Source organism: Colius striatus, chromosome 3 (genome assembly GCF_028858725.1).
Source record: "Colius striatus isolate bColStr4 chromosome 3, bColStr4.1.hap1, whole genome shotgun sequence".
Classification (NCBI taxonomy): Eukaryota; Metazoa; Chordata; class Aves; order Coliiformes; family Coliidae; genus Colius; species Colius striatus.
This window is the reverse complement of record NC_084761.1, coordinates 46,088,131-46,114,525: the sequence shown is the minus strand read 5'-3', so window position 1 is coordinate 46,114,525 and position 26,395 is coordinate 46,088,131. Positions and strand designations below refer to the sequence as shown.

At 38.6% G+C, this 26,395-nt stretch overlaps 1 protein-coding gene across 3 annotated transcripts; it reads right to left on the bottom strand.

Moving 5' to 3' along the window:
* Positions 1-102: 102 nt before the first annotated feature.
* On the bottom strand, positions 103-26,395 carry DNAJB14 (DnaJ heat shock protein family (Hsp40) member B14). 3 transcript variants are annotated; one of them, XM_061992330.1, is made up of 9 exons: positions 26,030-26,107; positions 24,052-24,175; positions 20,029-20,203; positions 10,545-10,690; positions 7,522-7,707; positions 7,023-7,117; positions 6,304-6,413; positions 4,905-5,077; positions 103-2,214 (listed from the first exon to the last, which is right to left on the bottom strand). In XM_061992330.1, the coding sequence occupies exons 3-9, from the start codon at positions 20,184-20,186 to the stop codon at positions 2,090-2,092; spliced, it is 993 nt and encodes a 330-aa protein (XP_061848314.1). In that variant the 5' UTR covers positions 20,187-20,203; positions 24,052-24,175; positions 26,030-26,107; the 3' UTR covers positions 103-2,089. The 3 variants fall into 3 exon arrangements, with proteins under 3 accessions (XP_061848314.1, XP_061848313.1, XP_061848315.1); XM_061992329.1 differs by lacking the exon at positions 24,052-24,175 and having other exon boundaries at positions 26,030-26,395; XM_061992331.1 differs by lacking the exons at positions 103-2,214; positions 7,023-7,117; positions 24,052-24,175 and having other exon boundaries at positions 26,030-26,395.

Here is a 26,395-nt window from a genome sequence, read left to right as displayed (position 1 = left end):
TAACTAAAAGATGACCTCGTGTGTGGGTGGGAAAGCCTGAGTACTTGTTAAAGCTTTTGGAACAATTTTCTTCCATTAAGAAGACACAGCAGTACCGATATGTACTTTGATAGTTTGTTTTCATTAGTATAATTACAATACATTCTGGATAGTTACAAAATCCGGGGAATCACGTTTTCTCCATAAATTTCTGTTGCAAAGTTCAGACATTTGGGTGCCTTTCCATTACTTCTGCACGCTTTCCCTATAATCTTAGTAAGGACATCCAGTACAGTAACCTTTTGTTGTTGTTGTTTCAGCAGCACTTTTAGTTCTGCTTTGTGCCTCAAGGCTTTGATGTCCACCTTGAGCACTGGGGTTTAGCTGCTTACTTAAAAGCCTGCAGCTAGTCTCTCTCATGTTACAGCAGTTCAATAGAGGACATTTCCGGTGGGACAGTTTAGAAAAGGTCTTATATGAAAAATGACTCCTTGGTCACTTAGAGCAATAGAAAAAAGTAAAGTAAAATCCTGCTCTAGATCAGAAGGAATTCCAACAAAGTCAGTCAAGTATTTAAGCTTTCAGTTTAGGAGGAGAATTTAGCTCCACATAAACTGACAGCACTGTTCAAAGACGGCAGTTTTCTCAAACAAAAAATACTGCCCATGTTAGGAGCTGCCTGGCATTCTCAAGTAAAGAAACATTCTCCCGCATACCACTTTTAAAATGCAAAAACATCAACTACTGAACCTAAAAAAAACCCATTTTCATCATCCCACTTTCCATAAACTTGAAGCAAGTACATTGTACTTAGCTGCTGCAAAACACCTCTTTGCCTTAGCAGGTGTGGCAATGTATGGCTTCCACGTACAGGCCTCTGAGCAACAGGATCTTGTATGCAGGAGCCAAATGGTATGTTTGCTTATTTCTAGGGATTCAGTCAGTCAGTCCAGCAACATTCTGGTCCAGAAAAATGCAACCCCTACCTCTTCTGCCCTGGGAGAAGTGATATGGCTCTGACTGTAGGAGCATGCTGCAAACTAGCAAAGCATTTACACAGTTGGCTAAAGTGTTGAAAGGCACATAGCTTGTCCTTAGCCATATTTCCCTTTTCCACTTGTGGTGCCCACTGAGGAATCAGCATTGGTACCTTGCTTGAAATAAAAAAACTGTAAGGAAATGAAAGCCTGCCAGGAAAAAAAATTCGGTTGCCTTTTTTGTGAGTTTTTCTTTTTTTAGCTTTTTTCATTTTGCTCTGTGTGTGTTTTCCTCTACCTTTCCAGTGAAAATTAAGGAAGCTATGGAGGCATGCCAACCATACGAATGGACATACTACTACTGGAATACCAAATGGTAGAGCTGCTGTAAATTGTTGCAAGTACTAAAAGCAATGCTTATAACGGTCTGTACAGCATTTGCAAATATTTACTTTGAAAAGAGATTAGTGTAGTTCTTAGTTTTCTCAGCATTGCTTAGAAATGCTAAAAAACTACAACAGCTAACTGCTACTCTACGCCAGATTAATGTACCCCAACAGATATTTAGGAATATATGCCATTATATTTAAAAATACCAAGTTCTTCTAAGCTGGTAAACCTAGAAGATTTTACATAGAGATAAAATATTAAAAACTCTTTTTTTCAACTCCACACATTTGACATCTGAATAGGAGTGATGTAGTCATACTATTTATTCCATCAGTGAAACAAAATGTTTTATGGAACTAAATTTCTGAGATTTTAAATAGAAAGTCATTTAACTCGTATATACACAAAGTCTTCTTTCCACAGATATTTACATGGCAAATATGTTAAGAGGAGAACCACTATGACTAAGTCTCTACAAGTATAGCATCCTTTCTGAGCTATTCTCTCTGCTGAAAGAATTCACAGAAGCTTTGAAGTAAAATCTAGACAATTAAAGTTACCTATATTTCACAGTAGGTAAAGAAGCCATTAAATGATATTTCAGCATAAGGTTTTTGGAAACAGCTACACAGTAGAGTTTTACATCCACCTCTCTTTTCCAGCATTCGTGGTGAAATTAAATCTCTTCTCAATTTACAAGAGAGATAACAGCATACATAAAGATGTACGTGGACAGCTGTAGTTCACCCTTCTCGATAGAGGCTGGTCAGCCGTTCTAGCTCTTTGCAGTTGTCCATGGACATGGAGTCTGCTTTCCTTCGGAGACGGTCATCTCGATATACTTTTGCTGCATAAAGTAAGTCTGTTTCTTTAAGGTAGAGAAAAGATTTTCAGGTTAAAACCTCAATCTTTTGTACACAATACATTCCTTCTCAGAGCTGTACAAAACACCTCAGGTTTAATCCTCACCCTTTTTTCCTCCTGTCTTTTCTAACTACCCGCAAACACCACCTGAACAGTACTGCTGCTGCTTCCCTTTGCTGGATCTTCACAAGCATTTTATCTTTTTGAGCAGGAAAAGTGTTAACAGCCTTCCAGCACTCTCATATTTCATATAGCAGTATCTGATTAAAAATCCAAAACAAACAAAAAATCCGCTACTTCTGTCAGACCTCATTAAACAATACAAACATATAGGGCACACTCAGTGATTTTGCATATTATTGACAGCTCTAGCATCTTGTCTGTGCCCAAAAATCCATTCTGAATGTTAAGTCTTTTACTTCAATTGATGCTGCTTCAGACTGCCAGTGTTCAGAGATATTAATAAAAGAGGTCTCTGCATTATACTGACGTTTGAGAGCTTGACATTACTGAGCGTTTTAATTCTATACAATCTTTTTCATCCTTTCAACTAAAACGAGATTAGCAAGGAATTCTTAAATGCCAATCAACACTGGAAAGATTTTATTTGCCAAGGAAATCCAACATATAGAGCAGATATTTTAAACCTGTAAAACCACAAGTTCAGCTCTTTCTATCAACAGAGAAAATCTATCAGGGGCTGCTTACTCAAAATCCATTTGGGTGGTTTTCACAGCCCAATAAATCGCATGTAGCAAACAAGACAGTCGCCACCTTTGGGTTATTTTTCTCCTTTACACTAGGGTTGGATGTTTACCAGTCAATATGTACATGCAGAAGAGTCAGCCACTTTGCATTGTCCAAGACTCTGTTCATATTTCAAAAAGTAAGCATGGTGAGAATAAATGCTGAAAAATGGGAAAGGAATTCCTTCTCTTTTCCACCCAGATGGAAACTGCTTATCAACTAAACCTTTTCAAATATAGTTAGGCAGTAAATATATTAGAGGAGACAAAAATAACATGCCAGTGAATCCAAGCGTAATGACTAGGTCAATAAAAGCAAAACTATCCTTCCAGATCTACGTTCCACTGAAAAAAAAAATATAGCAGTAATATGTCCTCTTTTTATTTTGCTGGATGATATCTTGTCTTTAGTTTGTGGTTAACAACCACCTCTCATTTTGTAAACTATTTTAATATAAGATTACCAATCATGCATGTAGCAACTAAAAAAATTTGAGTATTCATTTAATGAAGAGTGAACAGGTTCTCCTTCCTTGGAGGTCTTCAAGACCCGCCTGGACATGTTCCTATGTGACCTGCTGACGTGCTTCTGCGGGGAGGTTGGACTAGATGATCTCTAAAAGTCCCTTCCAACCCTACCCCTACCATTCTATGATTCAAACATTTCAAGATGATCAAAGGACAATCTAGTTGTAAAAATACAAGCGTTTTTGATATCTACTTATGAATTATACCCAAAAGTTGTCTGATGATCTCCTGCATTTGAAAAAACCCAGAAAAGTTATTCTAGTAGTCTGGGCAATGATCTGAGAGTTCTCCCCCAAAGCACTGGTGTTTCTCTTGCATATTAGTGACCTATCAGCACAATTTTTGCACACAGGTCCTTTCTGTGGCCAAGCTGTCAAATTCTAGGGATGTACATGTGTGTAAGCAAGGTGTGCTCTTGAGTAAGGAGCATAAAGCCCCTCGGAAAGTACTGGGCCTCCTGTGCAGGGGCAATGCAATTTGTATTTGCATATATACAGGCCAGCTGTGAGGGAAACGTGCAGTCCCATTCAAGCACTGCATTGGATGCAATGCCGGGGTCTTTTTTTACAGCTGGGACAAACTATGTGGCCATCCTAGCTGAAAGGCTTGGCATCACTGGCCTGCAGAGAGTAAAGTTGTGCACTAGCACAGGACTTCAGTCAGAGTCGAGCATTCTGTGTGCTTCTGGTCAGTTTACTGACAGCTCATGCACAAATTATTTATCCAGTAGGCTGTTACTGAAGTTTACCAGCTGGAAAGTTGGAACCATCTGGTTTCAACACAGATGTCATTTTAACAGCACTGTTCTTGCAGAGCGTGAAAGGCTCACAATAGACTAACAGGTTAAAATGGATGACGATTTGGACATCGATGATGCTATTCAGTACTCTTGTGCTTTAGCACTGAATTATAGGTTTCTGAAAGAAAATAGCTCTTTCTGTAATATTAAAATAGAGTGGAAAAATTGAGAGTAAATTAGAAAAAAACCCTCCTGTTTCAAGGTCTGATATAGCCAAGGTACCAAGTGCAGGGAGAAAAAATTATTCATCACTGGCAAAAGATTAAGCACTGATTTGCAGCTTATGATGTTCTACAGCACATGCTGCATGCCCTTGATAGCCTGTAAAGGCAGTGTTTGTATGTACTGTGGTCCGAGGCAGACCAGTTTTTCCTTTCTCTGGAAAGACCTATGTAAGCTTGTGCTTTATTTATTTATTTATATAAAAGCATGTAGTGAAATGAGACATTGCCATGACAAAATATTGTGGAAGATGCTTTTAGAAGTGAGAAACAGTAGAGAACCTTACACTTGCTTTCTCCTTTAGATATTTTAGTAACACAAGCACTTAAGTCTTGCCTGAAGCAATCGTTTTTATAGTAAAGCATACTTTCATGAAATGACACATATTACCAAACTTACTTTGTTGTCTCTCCTTCCAACAGTTATTACGAATGTTGGACACATAATCTTCCTCCACACTCTTTTCCACTTTCTGTAATGACACTCCTTTGTATTCATTTCTAAAGTCCTTGTTGACATAATAAATGACACGCAAGTTTTCTGTCTGCATTTTTATAGTCTGCCCTGTACTTCTGCAAAAAAAGAGGAAGAAAGAGATATTTGCCTTTTTTTTAATTTTACACCACAAATACACTTTTAAAAAATACTGCTAATACAGAAGAACAGTACACGACTGAATTTATCATTTCAAAACAAGCAATGAAATGAACGGCTACATAATTTTCATAAATTTCATAGTCTGCCAGAGAATAAAATTACTACATTTACCTAAACATTAAACTTCTGCTGCTTAAACTTTTGATCTTGCAAAAAACTCACTTTAGTAAGACACTTTGGTTTCATACTTCTTTAGGAAAATATAAGCTTCAGTAAGAGAAAATTACACTCAAACTCAACAGGAAAAAAACCCAAGTCACTATTCTGTAGCAAACCAGTACAGGCATCTCCACTCTAAAATGTATTCTGCCAGCCCTGACAAATCCATTTTCTTGCTGGCATTCTGTAGATTAAAAAAAAATCAAAGATTGTGTAAATCATTTTGACAGAAAGGTCTTTATCAGCATCATAACAGCTTAGCTGCAGAAGGGAAAAACATCATGCTGTAGAAATAAAGAACTGAGTAATAAGAGAGGAGAAAAGAAACCTTTCTGTTGTAGGGCTAAGAGCTCTGCAAGGAACTACCTAACTTCACAGCAGTTGTGAGTGGGATAAGACTACTAAGCTGGTTGCATGCTTGATCAAAGTTATTTCTCTCAAGGAAAAAAGATTTATATCTCCTACTGTACAAAACCGGTAAGTTTCAGTTTCTGTGCAGGAAAATGAACTATTTTATCATCACCTAAAATGAAGGAAATAACAGATAATTTTCTCATCCCTCACCTAGTTCATAACTTAAATAAGGATGAGAAAGTTGCTTGCAATTATTTCACTTGCTACAAGCACAGATGACCCCAAAGAGAACACTGAGCCTGAGCGGGTTTCAGGATCCAATTAGGTATGTTGGAGATACAGACACCCTTGCAACATGCTATGTTGCATGGACCCACCGCCTTGAATTAGAAGACCTCCTCCACTCCAAGTACCGCTGATCTCTTTTCTCCATTGCATTCTCACAGCATGTTCTCAGTGCCTGACTTTCAAGATTTGTTCTGCTTCATCTATATCTTCCCTGCCTTTCCCCAATGCAGGAGATGAAGCATCACATAATGGAAAGCTCTTTAAAATGCTTCTAAGTGGCAGAAGGTGATGACAATATCCTCCACCCTGTTTTAAGCTAATACAATTGAGCAATACTTACGATCTTGGGTATAAGGAGTAAGGAGGGTTAGATACCATCAACTGGCTCAACAGAGAGACCAGGATCAACACAATAATAGGCATCAGCTGAATGAACATAGAGAAACCTCCCTAAGGAACAAAACAGATTCAGGAATTTAATAAACCAGCATCAAGTAAACAGGTAAAGTTGACAAGATTTAATGCTAAGTGTGAGTTTCTGCTTTAAGCATCAAAAGTTGCTAGGAAAACTGTAATTACAGACCTGCAAACACTGTGGTGTTAACTTTCCAATGCATACGCAATACTCATAGAGTGCTCAAGCTGCAAGAGCTCATGGTTTAGCTTGCAGCCACACGCAATTAGCAAATGAATGTCTGAATTCAGCTACATTGGATGCTATGATTTGGTCTATACCGTGATATGCAATTGATATAGATGAATATTGAGCCTTAAATTCAATTCTTACCTCAGCCCAAACAAATTTTTAAATGTGACCAGAATTAGTGCCTTATTTAGGCCAATCCTACCAGTCACAGTGACACACAACAACAGATTTACAAAACCAGCCTATCATCTTCTCAAATTTGCATGTCTATTTACCAATCAGTAAAACTACCACCTGTCAAAGTTCAACAATACCTAAATGTCAAGTACAAATTTTCTCCAATTGAGTCCCTGAAAAGGACTACCAGCAGATTTCACAGGGCATAGTTTAAAGTCAATGGTGCTTAAACATACATCACCCCTCTCCTCCTCCCTCTCATGGCCACTCTGACGGTGCTGGTTTGGATGACTGTAGCCGGTACGACCATTAGAAAATGAATGTACGCTACCTAAGGAAAGATATATCCACATTTAAACCACATAAAAATCCTGACTGTTTGGAGGTCAATACAGAAACAACAGAGAGCATTTAAAACTACTGAACAATGAAACTTAACTCAACTTTCAAGGCATCTTACCATTTCAAAGTTGTTCAAGATAAATATTTTACACTTCTAAGACAACTGATTTATTATTTCATTTAACATGGGATAATGACAGTAAGCCCACAGAACTGAACTCCCATTTTTGAGATTTAGCAACACCTAGGGGAAAAATAAACTGTGATGCAGATTAAAGAGTTAAGGTCAGAGGCAGTTTGGAGTAGTTGTACTCTTTTATAAGGTCATAAATTCTAATGCCACTCTGGGCAATATCACTGTACCTCAATGACTATACTGATGTACACAAATACCTGTTGGAAAGGCCCCTCCGAAAAACATGTTGAATAGATCCTCTGGAGTAATATCTGCCTCACAGCCTCTATGGAAGTTGAATCTACCGTTGTTAGGGTGATTGCACGTTTGCTCTTCACTGCCTGTAAGGTCATACTGCTTTCGTTTTTCTGGATTACTCAGCACAGCATACGCATTTCCGATTTCTGGAGCAAGAATTAAAAGACAACTCCCATAAATGAAAGATAAGAGCTATTCCAGCAAGAACATTGTGATTTCAAATTCAAGAATTGGCAGAAAATTATGTCCTTTGCTGTACATTACAAATCAACTGTAGCCAAACAAGGTCCAGAAACATCTCTACTTCTTTCAGCAGAGCTTCTACAAAGTTTCTCACCAACGCTATGCAAAGGCCTTTTATCTTGTTGAACCAGGCAGAAGGCAAGTGAGCTTTGTTTCTTTTTTTTAGGGGACCACTTACACCTGTGGAAATGTTCTCTCTCACTCCAATTACAAAGAAAGCACCAAGCAAAATAATAAAAGCTTTGAAGCTAGGTGACTGCAAAGTTCAGGTTGCTCCAGCAGCATAGCTTAAAACTATCATAGACTCAGTAGGTTTTCTTCGGTTTCATGTGATAAGTGGCAACTTCTTTGAATGCATCAACTTTACTGTCTACAGGAGTGTGACACTATTTTTCTATAGGTCTTATAGCTTCTTAAGTATTTCATGGATTATATTAATACCACAAAGTTTTGCATGATGTAACATGAAGGGTACAACACGTGTGCATGACAGGAACATGTGTGCTCTTAAAGCTGTCAATACAAACTCAATGTTTGGAGTGCTTGTCCCTGTTCAGGTTACATTACCACAAATGGAAAATCCAAGGCCACTTTGCAAGTAAGAAGGGAGAAACCGAGTTGAGCGAGCATGGAAAGAATCAGTGTGAGAAACCACAAGCTCTGCTCTCTTCACAAAATTTAACCCTAGTTAGTATGCACAGACATACAGCATTTGCAGGCTGAAGGAAAATTTCTATTGGTACTCAATGAACAATCTTCACTTGGTCACATCTTCATTAAACCCTTTCTGCATTCATTCCTTCTCTTTCCACCAGACCTCTCAAACAAAAGGCTTCTTTTGCAGCCTGCCACCACAGGGCACACAGATTACGTTTTCTGTGTTGAAAAGCCATCAGTCATCAAAAGTTTGTGAAAGGTGCAACACTACAATCTCAACACAGGCAAATAAGACTATGGCTTTGCGTATCTAATGTTTTCAACATTATCCAATCTAGAAAAAAAAAAAAAACTTAATGAGTCTTAGCTGTGTGCCTTTTAAGATGTCCCTAGAAATAAAATCACTAGTAATTCCTTTAAGTGGAGGAGAAAATCCAAAGAAATGAAGCCTGGTAATTAGCACCGAGAGCTTGGTATACACTACTGACACCAAGTATTAGTACAAGGTTCCTCTGTTACTAGTAAAAAAATCAGATATCCACAACAATTAAGGGAGACATAAATCAGGTAACTGCATGTAAAGTGAAGAAATCATACTCTCATTATACAGTCAGCAATCTTTTTTGACTATTTCTTACTTGCTTTTGATTATTAGATGCTACTTCACAATAGATTTTATTCAAACTTCTTTCCTTAAATACAGGACATAAAAATTGAATCAATTATGGAATGTAATCAATAACAATTGAATCAATCTCTTTTAGTAACTTCATCAGATTCCTCATCCGAATGTGAGAAACTCATCAGACACCTTTGAACTAAAGAATACATTTACTCAGCTATTTAAAAATATTACAATAATTTCAATGCAAGAAAAATAATAGATTCCATTAAATAACTTTTAGTCAACAAGACTCTGCTACAAAATCTTCTCATTTGCTCATCTAGTTAAGAATCATAAAGTAAAATTAAGCTAGGAAATCAAGCTTGTCAAAAAATGCTAACAATAATAAAAGATTAAATAATAAGAAATTGATTTATAACACTATGATTATTGAAAATGCCATTAACAAGGACAAATTATTTTATTCATAGGGCTGGAGTCAATTTTAAAAAACAGTATCTTTTTTAGGTAAAGCAATCACCTAGCTGCATTAAAACAATCATTAGCAATCAACTTCCCTGCTGTGTTCTACTTTTCACCTGGAACTGTTACTATATTATTAAATTTACCCCTTAAAGCTTTTATCAGAAATCTTGCTCAGGATTGTTTTTTTCCCCTCACCCAATTTAAGAGTTTTATCCAATTGATTTTTTTCATGTGTTTGCATGTAAATATCACACAGGAAAAAACATAAAGATGTACAATGATCAGGCTGTTTATTCATGTATGATCATCTTTTACTGCTTCACATTTTTCACCTGTGTCTGAGATGAAAGTGTAGTTTTCTTTAAAAAGCTTTTCCTCAACAGTTTCCCTTGTGCAGAGCTAAGCGTGGCAGCCTAAGGCCAGGTCAAGTCACATTTTAAACTTTACCTAGGGAATGGTCAAAGGCAACTATTAATAAGGCCATGTTTAAACCCCAGTGTTTTCATATGGAAAAAGTAGTAAAACTACACACATACATGGAATTCCAAAGAAAAGATAACTTAGCATGGTATGCAACTCAGTAAAAACTGCATTTTGCTATCAATTATTACTTGTTTTTTTCAAGTTCAAGTACAGTAAAGATTCAAGATAGTAAGATTCAATTGCCATTAAGTCAATTAAGGTCAACTGGGTTTCATAGGATCAAGTATTCACTTCCTGTACATGAAAACTGCAATCAACCCTCTGAAACGGAATCCTGCTGCCAAAGTCCACATTTTTTTTACCTATAATTCTAAATATATGTTGAGATAAAGGTAAAATATTTTCTTGGATAAAAATGTCAGTTTAACATTAGCTACAAAACACCGCATTGGCAATTTTGTAAAAGGACAAGTGATCGGTGCAGATTTATTTCTAACAATTTAATCTAATCTAATAAAGTTTAACACAATTTAAGCAGAAAATATATTTTAAGTAAAAAAGGTATTTTACTTTTAAAAGCCTCTGTTGCTCCAGGTGCATGGTTTTTGTCTGGGTGGAATTTCAAAGCAAGTTTTCTATAAGCCTTCTTTAGGTCTTCGTCACCTGCATCCTTTGACACCCCAAGGACTTCATAATAATTTTTACATTTCTTTATACTGAAAAAGAAAATGAAGTAAAATATTGTAAACAGAAAGACATAAGAGTAGTATGTTAGAACACAGCCGCAAATGAGGTAATACATGGCAATGATGCAATACATTGCATTGCTTGTTTAAAATATATATCATTAAAGAAAAAACCTCTAGAAACAAAGAATAACATTTCTCATAATAAACTCACTATTGACCACAATGAACTATTGTTCTCAAAATATCCCAGCCTGGTTTCAGCTGGTAGAGAGTTAATTTTTTTCCTAGTGGCTGGTTCAGTGCTGTGTTTTGGATTTAGTATGAGCATAATGTTGATAACACACAAATAGTTTAGTCGTTGCCAAACAGTGCTTATCCTAAGTCAATGACTTTTCCTTTTCCCATGCTCTGTCAGTGAGGAGGTGGACAAGAACATTTATTTCACTACTTCTACTGTAGAACTACAGTGGTGAGACAGAGTTTCAGTTTGCAATTATAGTAGTATTTCCTCTTCCCTAGTTATATGAACGTTGCTCTTAATAATGCATAAAATAAAGATTCCAAATTTGTTTTGCAAGCGTTTTCAGGTAGGAAGGCCTATTTTGACCGTCAACAGCAAATGCACTTTGATATACATGATACAAAACAACAACAATACTCCTCTTTCCCCGAACAGAAGACACACCACCATTCAAGCATTCACTTTTCAGGGAAATAAGGGATGTGAGAATACCTCTGCTGCTGGGACTGCACCTGAGTCTTAACAAACTTTCTGTGTTTATATGAACTCCAACAATAACAGCTCCAGCAATTACCATTTTGGCTTATCTGGTATGTACAATGTAGCATTTTTTTAAAACTTAGAAAACTTGTTTATATTCTTCCCGTCAGGCCATCTCACCCAGATAGGAAAAGCAGAATCTGGAAATGATGTCATGATTTTGGTGCTTTACAATACCCAGAAGAGAGAAGAACAGGAGACTGAGAAAACATTAGTTCTACGTGGGCAAGAACTGAGCAAACCAATAAATATATTTTAAAATCAAATCAAGTTACTTGGGTAAGAACTCAGAAAATAAGGCTGAATCACAAAGTCATGTTGCAAAAATGAGGTATGCTGACAATTGGTGCATATCAAAAGAAAAGGGCTGGTCAGAGCAAGAAATAGAAATTACATCCATAAATAACTGAAGAGCTTTGTGTGAATCTCTTCATATGGCTGTAGCTGTGTCCTCATTCTCTTAAATGAACAGATGCCTATGTAAATATGGGGTTAGTGGTGCAAAGACTCTAGATAGGGCAGCCAAGTGGAAAAAAAAAAGGGGGTAAGCAAGTCTTTGCCATTTTCATGAAAGAAGAATGGGTATCCTGTAATTAAGGGAATTCTAGCATCAGAACTACAACCACACTGTTGTGTGTGGTCCTTCGTAGTTCACAGATTGATCAAATCAAGTTTAATTTGAGGGATCCCTTTTCCAATGTTCAAATAACAGGAGCTTTTATAGCATGCTTGGTGTAATGCTCACAAGAGCAAAGAATTGAATGTATGCAGGCAGCTGCCAATTCAAATATCCTGTGAAATAAATATAGCTCATTATATTGAAGTAACATTTAATAAGCTCCATTTAGGAAGCTGATAAAGCTAACTAATAAGAACGAAGCACATCCATCACCAAGAAAGAATGGAAAGAAAATACATTAAATCATACTCTGAGTGTTGGAAATGTTTGTTAATTTGTACAACAAGAAAAAAAATGTTGGTAGTTTACAGATCCCTTCATCCTTAGCTTCAAGACCTGGATTACTGAATTGAACCAAGAACGGCTAGCTTCATTGAAAAGTGTAACAGTATCAAATTAAACTTTTATTTCAAGAAATTGCTATCTCAGCATCCAATCTAACTTCTTCTCTTCAGTATCTGAATTTTATGGACCAGATTCTTCTGAACTTTGGTTGATATAAAATTAAGTCATGAGTCATCAATGTTTAGCAAAGTTATCAGCATTAAAACTTCAGTGTTAAACATTTGTTCAAGTGTTTTTAAGCACTGTGCATCCTCATCAACTTTTTCCTCCAACAGCATTTTGTCATTTCTCATGGAAGTAACAACCATGGAAGAAAAAACCATGAAAGTTTACTTCTTTGCAGACCTAATATGCATTTATTTCACAACTTTAGGATGCCGAGAGGAGAAAAAATGGGCAAAAAAAAAAAGAACCCAAGCAACCTGTTCTTCTAACATTCTGGAACAGCTGAAGTCTCACAGTGAACAATGTATCTTCTCTTAGCAACTCTTTGCTAGTGACTGCTTTGTTAAACAACAACAACAAAAATCTACAAATACACAAGCATTTTTCTTCCAATGTTTCTGATTTTGTGTGAATCTATGATTTAATATTCACACACATCTTGTATCATCCTCGTGTCCTGACCTGCTACTGTAGGGTAAATGGCCAGGCTTTGGGGGTTTGTGACAGCTACTCCTGACTTTTATTCTCCATATTTGTTCTCGTCAGTATGGGTAAGCTCACAGCCACAATGCCCAGAGTACATCTGTAATTGATCCTCCAGATCGGTTTCTACTGCACAGGACCAATGCTGAGACCACAATCCTTGTTTGCTGCTTAGCCCCTTGTCATCTTCATTCAGATCTCAAACTCACTCTTACAAACCTCAGCAGCAAACATAAGCTCTGCTAAATAGCCTAAGAAGCACTGCTGCATACGATTTCACAGTGAATCACCTGGAACAGGCATGTACATATTACAATTTAGCAGAGTTTAGCAGGACTTTGGATTAGACTGACCAAGCTTTAAAGCTAAATTGATGATTAATAAATGATTGTATAAATGCACAGCGGCCAAACCCCATACCTAAACCTCGAATTTTCAGTGATGACCTTATGTCATGGAGTTCTTGCTACACCCTGCCATTAGACAATGGTTTTATACCATTGCTTTGCCACTTGAAGGCAAAAAGCATCTGGACTGTAAGTTGCTAGCATCTCATTAGTACAAAGTTTCCTACAGAAAGGAAGTTAATGATGTTTGCTAGGACATCCCTTACTGAGCACAATTCAGGGCAGTCATTACAAGGTAACAGCTCGCTTTTTTCCCCCTCCTCAAAGTTTTACATCAAAACTTGTACTGCAGCAGCTTTGTGCTGGGGACGATAGGACAAGCGAAAATGATTGTAAGGTACTTTCCAATTAAAATTATCAGTGTGGTGCGCTCCTGAAAGACAGAACTTTAATGGATCATAAACTCAACCAGTCAGCAGGACAAACTGTATGGGACCACCAAGACAATCCCCCAGATCATACATACATGTGCTGTTGGAGCACTCAGCTCACCCCACCAGTGCCTGACATGCCACATCCCTCCTCCACCTTAAAGAGACGGGGATTGTAAGCTTTGCACAGAGACTTGCCCAGACTTAAAGTCTTCTTTCCTCAAACTGACACTGTCCTGGTGAGAAACTTCTCTCCAGCTGCTGGGAGCTGTTGGAAGCCATGGTCAAACTGGTCATTATCTCTCAGCAGAGACAGGCCCTTTTGGACACATTCCTCACTCCTTGTCTCTAGTAGACTGATGTCTGACAATCCTTACTCTGCCAGAATCTCTCACCTGGAGTGCTGAGCTGTATTGTCAAAGATGTCCGGCCACAGGAGGGCAGATGGACAGAAGGAACCATCCCCTTCCCACTTGTCTCCTACTGCTGGCCACACAATGTTGGCCAGCAGAGGCTGGGAAAAACTCAAGAGTAAAAACAACAGAAGTTTTTGAAAATATCAATCATTGATATTACTTACAGCTTTTAACTGCACCTGAAACCCCTGTCCTGTAGCACTCTTGGCATGAACAACTAACTTTCCTAAATCTCCATTTCCAATTATTGTTTGCTTAGTTTTGCTGCACTGAAGGCACTGCAGTCCCTAGTGCTAATTTTTTGCTTATGTGAAGCCCCTTTTGTATTGAAGTGGGGCTTTTTTGTTGTTTTTTTTATTGCTGATTTATTTGAAGTTTGATGTGCTCACTGCTTGTTTGGGAGCTTGTTTTGTGAATTGCTTTTCTGGTTGGATCACTTCCGTATCTGAATTACTATCAAAGTATTTCTGTTATTTAGCTAATTTCTCTCCTTGCCAAATTGTTATTTTCCTGACAGCAGCTTGGCACTGTCCTGGTTAACAGATTTGCTGTCTGTTTTACGAGGGCGCATTGCTGGATGTTCCTGAAATAATATCTAACTTTCAGACAATAGACTTTTCAAAACAGCACAAGGGCAAGTAATGGCCTAAATTCATCCACACTTTGTTGACAGAAGTATCTTGTAGTGACTTGCAAAGCTCCACCATATCAGCTTGCAGCTGATGAGCCACCTGAAGTATAACTGGTCAGCCAGCTTCAAACTGCAGCAACAGTTAATTCTGCCAGAAGCTGGACTCTTCTCCATGCTCTGATGGCTGAAGGCAGAGGAAGGTCCTGAAATGTCTGCCCTCACCTACAGAAAGTCTGTGGCTATCACCACTGGTTTTCCTGTGACTACAAAACAAGGTGATCCTGCCACTGAGAGCTTGTTTCACTTTTCAAATCTACAATTCAGATTAGGTCAGTATCAACAGCTTTTATCAGGTTAACAAAACCCACCAAAGACGCTTGCACTTCTGTATCAAATACCTGCAGTGATCCATAATCATGAAGTTTTGAGTATGACTAGGTATTTCCAAGGGCCTTCTAAAGCCTCTGTCTACATGCACAAGGATTGCCCCAAAGACAAATACTCCGACTCCCACCTCCAAACACCTGTGATAGGAGCCACAATTATTTCTCCCAATAGTAATCTGAGTGGCACAGCGAGCAGCAATGTCGATGTTAGTGACAAAGAACTGAGCGAGAAGAAACTACACTGACTTCTGACCCCAGAGTTGAGTAGGAAGAGTAAAATGCACACCAATTTCTACTTTGCTTTTTGGCAAAGTCCAGTATATCTTCCTGTGCCACTTCATCACAGGCTCTACAACTGTGGTTTCCACCTTGATTTTCTCAACCATTCAACTGGATATTTCAGCAATTCACAGCAGTTCTAGTAGCCTAATTAAAGGCATGTCCTGATTTCTTTGGTTTTATTTTTTCTCCATTTTAGCACATGTTGATTGCTCTTATTATTACACTTTCAGTTAATTATCTTCTTGAGCCCGTGTTCAAAAAGTAACGATACATCTCTTTTTGCTGAATTTGCAGAAGTCTCAGCAGAAGGACGGGAAAAAATTGGACATGTAACTTACATGCTTTCAATCTTGATCTGTGAAATGTGTTGAGGCTTTTTTTTTTTTTGTTTAGTCCATAAATTCAAATAAAGTTGCTGATTATTCTTGACCATTACTGGATGACATTTAGTCCTGCCTTGCATGATTCCCATAGGAGCTCATGCCTCCATTGGCTTGGTTTAGTTCTAGCTCAAAGATTCAAATACAAAATTCTATTCTTGTGCTCTCTTCTGAGGGGCAGGAACTAACAGGGCTGCAAAAGCAGCATTCTGCCATGGTTTTCACATGACAGCAACTCAACTTTAGCATACTACTAATCACAACAGTTACCTTCCTGATGTCAAAAAGGTAATATGGAAGGAATATATGCTACAGCTTATTTACTAAAAGAAAAAATCATACATCAGACACCATATAAATGTTAAGATCATTTAAAGGGAGCCTGTATAAAGTGTATGACCTACCTATATCTCCAAAACTCTTTAAAAAAATAATGTAGTAGACAATAGGTACAGCACAATAAGAAATGGGAAAGATTAATACAAAGCAGGCAAATGATCCTTTCTCTTTTTAATTTTATGCTAGTCCACAAAACCTCTCCAAAGGGTATGCACACTTGCTTTAAGTAGGTAGATATGACGAACAGAATTTGTGTGGAAGTAGTTAAGAACTCTTTGGTAACTAATCCTGATCAGCACTTCTTCAGTTGTTTTAAATGAACTAGCAGAAAAACTGTTTAAATTTTCTCTTACACAAATATTTTATTTCATCTCAGCAAAAATTGCCAATAACCTACATCAAACAAGAAGGAATTGCTTTAAAGTAAGGACCACAGAATCCAAAGCAAATTCTCCCTTTTATGTCATGCACATGATTCTCATGCATTTCTCTTAAGCTGACATTGCTTAGAGACTTCTAGGACACTTGTTCTAAAAAGTCTACTGTGGGTCCTAAGATATTCCTACTAGTATCTCTGATATACAGGTCACCTAAAGTGCTAAGGCAACTTGATCCAGCCCACACAGCAAGATAAGCATCAGTAAGAAAAAGATGCTCTTACTACAGCTAGTATTTTCAAAGCATTTCAAAAGTAACAAAGTGCTTTTGGATATCTCAAGCTTCAAACTGTCATGCAGAAACAGTGAGCACCATTCCCACAAAAACCAGAGCACCACCCAGCACTTATGCAATTAGTGGAAAGACATTGTATCTTATGCTTCTCCCTGTCCAGTGACTTGTTTGCAAGCTCATGTAATGCTCTCCAGAAGTGTTATGGCAGCTTGGTAGTGATCAGTGTACCCTGTGTATGTGGATGAAATTAAAAACCCCACAGAGGTGTTTGTATTCATACCTACTCACTATAGAGTAACTCTGCTGAAAATTAATGCCGTTTAATTAGTTATACTAAAGCACGTCTTCACTGTGCTTTTTAAATCTATCATCACAAGTGAATACAAGCTAGCCAGACAACTCCAGGAACACTTGATCAGTGGTCCAAGTCAGACAGGTCAGAGTCAGGCCCCCTGTCCAACTGCTCACCACAGCTTAGGAAAAATCATTGGAAATTGGCATGTGTAGTTAGATCAGGAATGCTCTCTCTCAGTCTAGATTCAATTACAAATACAGAACCAAAAACTCTTAGAGGAAAGAATATTTGAGGATAACAAGCACCTTTCAAACCACAGCCATTAAAAACATCTTAGTTTGACACAGTCAAATTCATAGTAAGAGTCAGGATTTACTAAAAATTTCAGCTTTTTGTCACCTTGCTATGTAAAAATGTCTTTGCAGGAAAAAAAAAAAATCAGGCATAAACCACTATTTAAACCCGGCTCTTTTCACACAGCATGTTTTTAACCAATTTAAAGGTCCGCCACTGTGGTATGGCAGAAGCATATAGAGGTGACAAGCTGAATTCTCTGAAGAATACTCTCCCCAGAGGGGTGCGTTTCATTTAATTGGAAAAGTCTGGGGCCTGACTGAAACAATAACATATGCAGCCTGCCATACATCCCACTAGAAAGCTGATTCCTACTGTGGTTTAAACATGAACTTTCCCTCAGCTATCATCACTGAATGTGTTGTATTTTTCCATAAAGTTTTAGCCCACTATATTTAATCCTGTTCTCCTTGACAAGGCACATATATGTTTTAATTCTTAACCACAAATTTTCGAAGTAGTTTGTTGATGTCACTAACTGAAAACATGTTAAACTCTACCAAACTTCCAACAAGAGCTGGAGACTTGCTCTGTTGATCACTGCAAATCTAAACCAAAACTCAGTCTCACTCCAAAGGTTTATAAACTGCTATACAGAAGGATGGTAGCATCACTCAAGCTGAGGTGAAGATATTGTTTTAACAGCTGGGTTTTTTGAAGTGGTATGTGTTTTTCTGCAAGCTATTACAATTGCTTATTCCAAAGATCTGGGCAGGCTTTAGACCCCAAATTTAATACTCATAAAACAGATTGTGTATTAGGTACTAAGAAGCAATGTTGCATCAAGATTGTCCTCAATGTGTAACTTCTGTGAATATTCCTAACTCCAGTTCTGATCTAAACAAATTGAATTAGTTTTATCTGCTATCTAGAGAATTCCCTCAAGGAAGCAATAGCCGATACTGTGAAAGCATACCAGGGAGAAAAGCTGACTCTACACCATCATTTTATTCAAGATGAATTAGGCAACATACTTTCTGGTAAAACAAACAAAACAAAACAAAAAAAGAACTTGCAGAGAGCCTGATGTCAAAGCAGACTGCAGCTCAGAATGGCATGTCACGGGTGAGTGAATACTGGCAGTAATACAGCTTTCCTTGTAGCAGATTTCTGAGAATGCGTTATATGTCTTAATTTGATCTAAGACTCATTGTACAGAGGACTTATTTCTGGATATTTTGTTTCACATGTGCACACACACACATCTATTTTGTATTCATTTTAACAGCTAATATTGCAAGATCACAAAAAATGTACACACTTGTTCAGGTTTTACTTTAGAGCTATTGTGAAGCACAATAACACGAATTAAGCAGAAACTATGGTAAACAAAGCTCTACTAAATGGCAACACCAAGAGGACAACCATGCCTGCCAGAAACACTGCTGTCTACCTGCTTGAACACAGAGCTGCTGTATCAACAAAGAAAGGCTACTTTTTTCTCACTGTTAGCACAGCTGAACAGATCTTTGTACTTCAGTAAAGATCCTACAGCAATATCAACAGCAACAGCCATTTCACACACACACAAAATCCCCAGTTTTGCAGGACAGTTCATCCAGCCTACACAATCTAGAAGACGAGGAACGCTTGGTTTCCCCTCTTTGAGCTCCCTTGAAAATATGTGGGTTAGACTTATCTGAAAATACAGGTGAGTTTTTAAGTGTGAAATGTTAGAGTGGCTGTACCCATATTTCTTCAACAGAAATCAAGGCACATACCAAGCAGTGTTTTTCTCACTCCTACAGCCAAGTGTGCAATGATAACATGACTTAAGAGTTAATTGCCTCAAAAGGATATTTCTATCCATCCTTGTTTATTTTCACATATTGTCCCTTCCTGATGTTGCCCCATCTCAATATTATCATACTGCATGAAGTCCAGACAGTTTATTACGACTATGTGCTTCAGTGCTTCTCAGATACCTGTACTTCCAGAATTAAATAGTTTTAACAGAGGTCTAAGATGGAATATGTATAGCAAGATTAGCTTGAAAATGAACTTTAGGAGTGTCTATGTATCTTGAGTATAAAAATATTTAAGAATAGAAACACTGTCATGCAAGTTGTACTACAGAATTTTCATCACTTCTTCCATTTAACATAAGATCTACTTAATAACGATTCTGAATATTGTTTTTATATAATCTTGACGGTTTAAAAAGAACCTGAGCACCATCTTTCTCACAGAAAGTGACAGCATCTCATACTGTGTTTAAACACAGCAAAACTCTCCTCTTCCTTGCAGCAACAGTTCAGTACAAGTAACCGTTCTCAGCTAACCTTGAGTTTTCTGTTGCTTCTTTAGACACTAGAACTGAAAGCATAAGTACATAATACACAGAACGAAAATCAGTGATGTACTGAACCAAGGCCATACCTGAATACTCCTTCCATTTGGTCTTTGGTGTATCCTTTTCCACTTTCACCTGCAGCAGATGCATTGCTCTCCTTCGTGCTATTGGGTTTACTTTGCTCATTGCTACTGGCTGGTTTTCGGCAGTAAGCGCCTTCCCCAGCAGTACTTCCATTCTTCATAATAGCTTCCAACAAAACTATAAAACAACAGTATATCATAGTATCATTATAGGCATTAGCAATTAAGTTGGGGCTCTCAAATATCTTAAATGGGAGCATCACATTATCAAAGACTAGCTGCTACATCCTCCTTCCTTACTGATCATTGCTTTGTACCATAAACACTTCTGAAGCCAGTCTAGCAACTCCTTTTCATGGCAAAGCTATGGAAAAGTGTTTCAAAATTAGTGTCTGGACTTCTCTCCACCGCCACCAAAGTAATTTAGAATCCTTCCGGGTCCTTCATTTCTAGATGGGTTTTAGAGGCACTGAACCCATGCTTTAGGGTGAAAACAGCAAGATACCTGAATAAGCAGCTGTAAATCAAAACCAATAACCTAACACTTTAAAGGACCTGCAAATCATTCCACACAGAGTCCAAGCCCATTTCCACTACATTTTGGTTACTAAAATACCAAAAGCCTGTAACCTGAGCCATTAGTGCACACAAACAGATGCTCTATATCCCTTCCAGGCAATACTGGCTGAAATGTAACTACTGTTAAAATATCACAAATAAGTCAGGATGACAAAACTAAACCCAACTCTTGAGACCTGAATCTTGAAAACCATCAAGTTTTTGCTAGATCTTGAAATCTCTTTTCTTTCCATATTCCAACAGATCTCAAATTTTGCAGTTTTAATAAATCATCAGACACTGTTCTTTTTCTTTCTGGATATAAGTCTGTATTTTGAAGGTGTCTTATCAATAAATCAGAAACAGTACCATTCTAATTTAGAGGACTGCAGATAAAGTGCAATGTGGATCAAAGATTATTAAATAGACTGTCTTTCATGAAAAGAGATCCTTTCAGAGCAAAACAGAGCAAACTACACAGTCAAATTTGTTTCATAAATGACAGTTACTATCTGCATTAGAAGTACCCTAACAAAAATTCCCAAAGAAAAACATCCCACTTGCTGTGAAAGCCTGTTATAGCTTTACTGTAAAAAAACATTTTCTTCTAGAAGCTACCAAGAAGAATCCTGAAGGATTTTCTCCTAAATCAAATAAAAAAAACCCCAAACAACTCTCCTCTGACTAGCATGGTCTCTCTTAGAACTGCAGAATCCTAAACATCATAGTTTATATCTCACAGAAGCACATGAAGAAAAGAAAGCAGACCTCTGTTTAAAAAAAGAACCTCTTCCCTAAGATGTGCTTCTTAAAACTCTCTAGTATTTGCATTTACTTCTTAATTCATTTATTATCAACTGGCCACACCAGCCTGAAGTACTGCAGATGAATAGCTACATTTGGCCCAAACATGAAAGTCATCTGACTCCAGTGCTGGTTCTGTGCTTGTGCCTGCCTCAGCAAGACTCATCAACTGATCAGATGAGGGTTTTTACTGCAAAAATAAAGAAATAGCTAACACTGAGATGCCAAGTTGTATACTGAAGGGATGTTTTCACTACAAATGAAATGAGATTCTTGAAAACAGGAGAGCTACAGTTGCATTGTGGGTAACTGAAGCACATATCTAAATATTTGCAATCATTTATTCTAATGTTGTCCGTTATGGCATTTAAAGTTCTGAAGTAAATGAAGTAATAACAATTCCAAAAAGGTGACTGTTTCTGCAAGCTAAGAACTCATCAAGAACAGAGGACAGTGCCCTCAGAAGGAAACATTTTCAGTCCAAATGTGCTCCAGACAAGTGATAGCAGAAAACAAAATTGTTCTTATTCTATTCTGTGACGTCCGATTGGTATCATGCAGAATCCTACTGAAGGTGTGACTCTCACTTACCCACTAGAAATAGTGCTTATTCCACAGTTTTGCCAATCCCACCTTTACATTAGTATTGCTCTAGCAATTCACCATCCCTGCACTAATCCTTGTGCAAAATCAGTAGTAGCAACAATGGTGGAAATGTACATATATCCCATAGTTTGCATTTAAAATGCCCAGTGTCTCTTCACAGGAACTTTAGCTAATATGTCTTTTCAGGAATTGGTTTGGGTGTACTATACTTTCAACACTGCTGCTTCCTAATCACCTTCTCAGACTTCTCATCCCCATAATGGAACTGCATTGCTGAGAAGACAATGCAGGATGCTTGCAAAAAAAAATTAATAATGATAAACATTCAAATCTTAACTTCTTAAAATAGCAGGACTCAGCATACAGAAACATGCTATTGTTCTATGTTGAAAAAGAAAACCATACAATGGGTCTGGGGCCATTGTTTTCTTCACATAAAAGATACAGTTCAGATATTCAGAAACAACTTCCATGAACTGTAGAAAGCAAGCTGTTGGAACTGTAGTACTAACAATGTATTAAACAACAATTCTACTGTGCATCTAGGTATCTTAAAGTAGGATGTGCAAGGAACCAGACTTATTCTGTTAGCAGGTAAGACAAAAAAATCTTATCTCCAAATATGCCTGAAGGCTCTCTTGTGTGTACTGTTATGTCCTGCTCAATGAAAAGATCTTGCACTCGTTTGATTCCATTATGCATTGAACATAACCCTCACTTTCACTAATGGAGGAACTGTTTAATTCAGAATTTGTACTAATGCGAACAGTCTAAAAAAACTAAGCTTATATACTCCCAAAAGGTCTGTTTTTAAAGGCAGTATCAGAAATAGTCCCAAAAAAATCTTAAACACTGAAAAATAAAGTTGCCTGTAATGTTATTTTCTGTCTTCAACTCCAAGAAGAATGGCACCTAAGTTTGAAAAGATCTTGTCCTTTGTTATCTTTAAATCTATTCTTACAAATCTTTTCCAGACCAGCTATTAGTTTCCATTCAGCTGCATGAATCATTAGCAAAAACCATAATCAAACAATACCTCAACAGTTGAATGACAAAACAATTTTATAGCAAAAGAGTGACGTCAACATGACCGCTGCTACTATGCGGTCATTAGCTAAGTATCACTAAATAAACACTGACCTTACATTTCACACTACTAAAGCCTTAAAATAGCATTGCTGCAGTCAGCGTATTTCAGGCAGCAGCTTTGTTTAGCAAAATTAAACTTCACTGATGACTGAACTAGTGTTGAATACACTTTAAATGCAAATGTCACCAAAACCACACCACACATAATATTGTTTTAGAGACAACAGTTAAAACTGCTCTCTGCCCTTTTATAATCCACTATATCATGAGGAGGAGGCTCTCATCAGTAGAAGATTCAGTGCTACCTCTCTCATCACTTTTATCACTGATGGAACATCATTTGTGAAATGGTGGGCAATTGTTCTCAAAAGGATACTAAAGATACAACCAATGAGGAATCCGTGACTTGAGTGAGAAACTGGTATGAACTACTTTCTAATAACTTGAGTGAGCACAGCGACAACTAGGGTTGTGCCATATTGTTCTGTCACCATATAAACCCAACACATTATGATTGTAAAATAAGAATTTGTGCTAGAACTAAGAGAGCTCACAAAACCTTGTTGCCTTCTCTTCCATATGTACTATAACATATTTTAAATTATCTAATGAATTACTGTGTTTTTTTCCCCCAAGTGCCCCCCCTAATTTATCTAAAAAATGACAATGAGATAACAAAGCAGTCATTGCATTTGTTCTTAGTCAGTGTAAAATGACAGTTCCAATTTACTGCACATCTTCTAGTTCCTGTCCTGAAAAAAAGGACGTTCTGTGTCCTTGCAGTTGACTGCACTTTTAACAGGGCTATTTATGTGCCTCAAATACTTAGAAAAAAAATAATTCAATGAGCTTGTGTTGTCTTGGGAGAAAATGGGATGAGTTGAAAAGAATTACCAACATCCACAGCTAGAAAAAAACCTGAAGCACAGAGATATTATAAGTTTACAGAGTCCCCTAATTTCTAAGTACCTAGATCAAATCAGGCCTAGGGCCTGATTTTTTTCAGTGGTATTAGGGCATCTGCAATTCTCATTAGCTTCAGATGGAGCTTTAACTGCCCATCAGTTCCACAAATCAGTTTCAAGCTGAATACCTGAAAAAGGAAGCAGAAACAATTAGCCTTCACTAATGGAAAGAGAGTGATTAATATCACAGAGAAATTCTGTGAAGCATTTAGTTTCAGTACACAATTCCCCCAGATTATAGTTCACTACCATTACCACAGGACCACCTTTTCACCAGATCTGTGCCTCATTTCTGACACACTTCGCTAACACTTTGCTAATTTCCACAATATCCTACAGACAATAGCCTAATTAGCCATCTATTTCTTGCACTGGATACAACAGCAATTATGCAGTAGTGGTTGTCCTTACAAGAAAAAAAATCCAAACACTCAAAATGTAAATCAGATGGAGATCTCTCTTTTTTTCTGAAAGCTACTGAAACTCTTGGAGGTATGACTGTAAATAAACTATGTGAAGCAGACAAAGCTGCTCACTCTCTTTGCTGGAAAAAGCTGAATTGAAACCTTCAGCCTTCCTGCCTCGTGACCAACACATCTTCCAAAAAAGCTGAAAGTATTTTCATGCAAGACATCTTTTCAAGCCACAGCAATTCAGGGGAACATGGCTTGTTTTTATTTCAGAGAGGTATGTAATGTGGCAAGAACATAAACTCTGCCATATTCTTGATCCAAAGCAATGGTTACCTTCTTCCAGGTGACTTACCAGCAAGATCCATCCCGTCTTGCAGGAGAAAAAAACACACCCAAAAAACTACACACTATAAAAAGAAAGGCACTAAAGAAACCTTTGTTTATTATTTGCATATAAAAAGGAGTCAGGAGATCAGAGAGGCCAGAAAGCATTCACTGCATCTGCTCACCTGACTTAAAGGCTTCACTACAAAATAAAATACAGCACAGAACCCTTCCAGTCAGGTTGGTAAATGCTGGGGCCTTTAAGTCAGTACTGAGCATTGACTATTCCTATAGTCTTTCCTATCCCCTCCATGGCATACACAATGTAGATGAGAACCAAAAGAACGCAACAAGTCACTGCTGTGTTCAAATGTGTCTCAAGCCGACTTCTGACATTGAGTGACAGAAAGACTCCAAGACAGGGAACAGCTCTGCATACATTAAAACTTTAGTATTGTTCCTTTTGAAAAACCATTGGTAAACACCTTTTGATACAAGTATGCTCATTATTTGTCAAGTTTTAGCACAGAAGTGTCTGAAGAGCCAATTAAGTCAAAGGGAGAGCCACCTATCCTTTTTATTCTCTAGGAAAGTTAAACCTGTGTGCAACTCCTACATAGCTACTGTACAACTGAATGGGAAATGAAACTGAGAAAACCTAAACTACACGTAAACTCGAGGATGAAGACACTGCCCAGTCTGGAGCAGCAGCTCTTACTGGAAGTGGTTAGCAAGGAGTAATTCACTGTGACAGAAGTTAGCCCAGCCTGCCTCGGTCTTGGGCCTGAGGTGTCCTGCTATTAATCAGGTCTGCTTCAACTGAGGGCTATAGGGAGGAGAGAAACACAGGCCAAGACTTGGTCTGGCCCTTTGGCAAGGATGGAGGTAACCCCACTCCTACTCACTGCCTGGCGCTAGAGGCAGGCACCAACGGTGGACATCTACCTGCCTTAAGTGCTCCTCCTGGGTACTCCAACCGCCGCCTCGGCCTCTCCTCGCAGCTGAGTCTCAAACCCCTCCCCAGCCCAGGGGCAGCGCCGTTCCCCGACGGCGCGGAGGGTCGCCCGCTCCCCAGCCTGAGAGGACCCGCCGCGTGGGCTAACGGCCCCCTGGGCTGAGGAGACGCCCGCCCTCCCGCTGCCCCCCCTCATCCAGCGGAGCCGGGCAGCAGACAAGCGCGAGAGGGGAGGAGGGGCGGCCGCGGCGGCTGGGCCGACGGGGCGCGGGGAGGGGGCCGGGCTTCACCTCGGGCTGTCTCGGTCGGGTAGAGCTTCTGGGCCTTGCCGAGGAAACGGAGGGCGCGGTCGCGGTTCCCGGCCTCCAGCGCCTCCCGTGCGATCCCGATGCACTTCTCGGCCTCATCCCGGTTCCCCTCCATAGGTTTCTCCTTCCGACGCCTCCGCCCGCCGCAGCGCAGAGAGAAGGGGCCTGAAGCCAGAGCGGAGCCGGACGGAGCAGAAGGAGAGAGGAGAGGAACGGAGCGGGCAGAAGGATGCAAGGGCGGGCGTGAACCCCCCTCACTCCGCGAGGCTCATCCCGCCGCTCCGCGCCGGCAGTCCCTGCAGCTCCAGCGCGACGCGGCCCCGGCAGCCTGCCCGGCCCGCCGCCTGC

Excerpts from the sequence above, each read along its gene's own strand:
- DNAJB14 (XM_061992329.1), bottom strand. The coding sequence starts at position 26,162 with ATGGAGGGGAACCGGGATGAGGCCGAGAAGTGCATCGGGATCGCACGG. Across the intron at positions 7,708-10,544 it reads AGCAACAGAGGCTTTTAAAA|AAATCGGAAATGCGTATGCT; the intron begins GTAAAATACCTT and ends TTCTTGCTCCAG. Across the intron at positions 7,118-7,521 it reads CGGAGGGGCCTTTCCAACAG|GTAGCGTACATTCATTTTCT; the intron begins GTATTTGTGTAC and ends ATCTTTCCTTAG.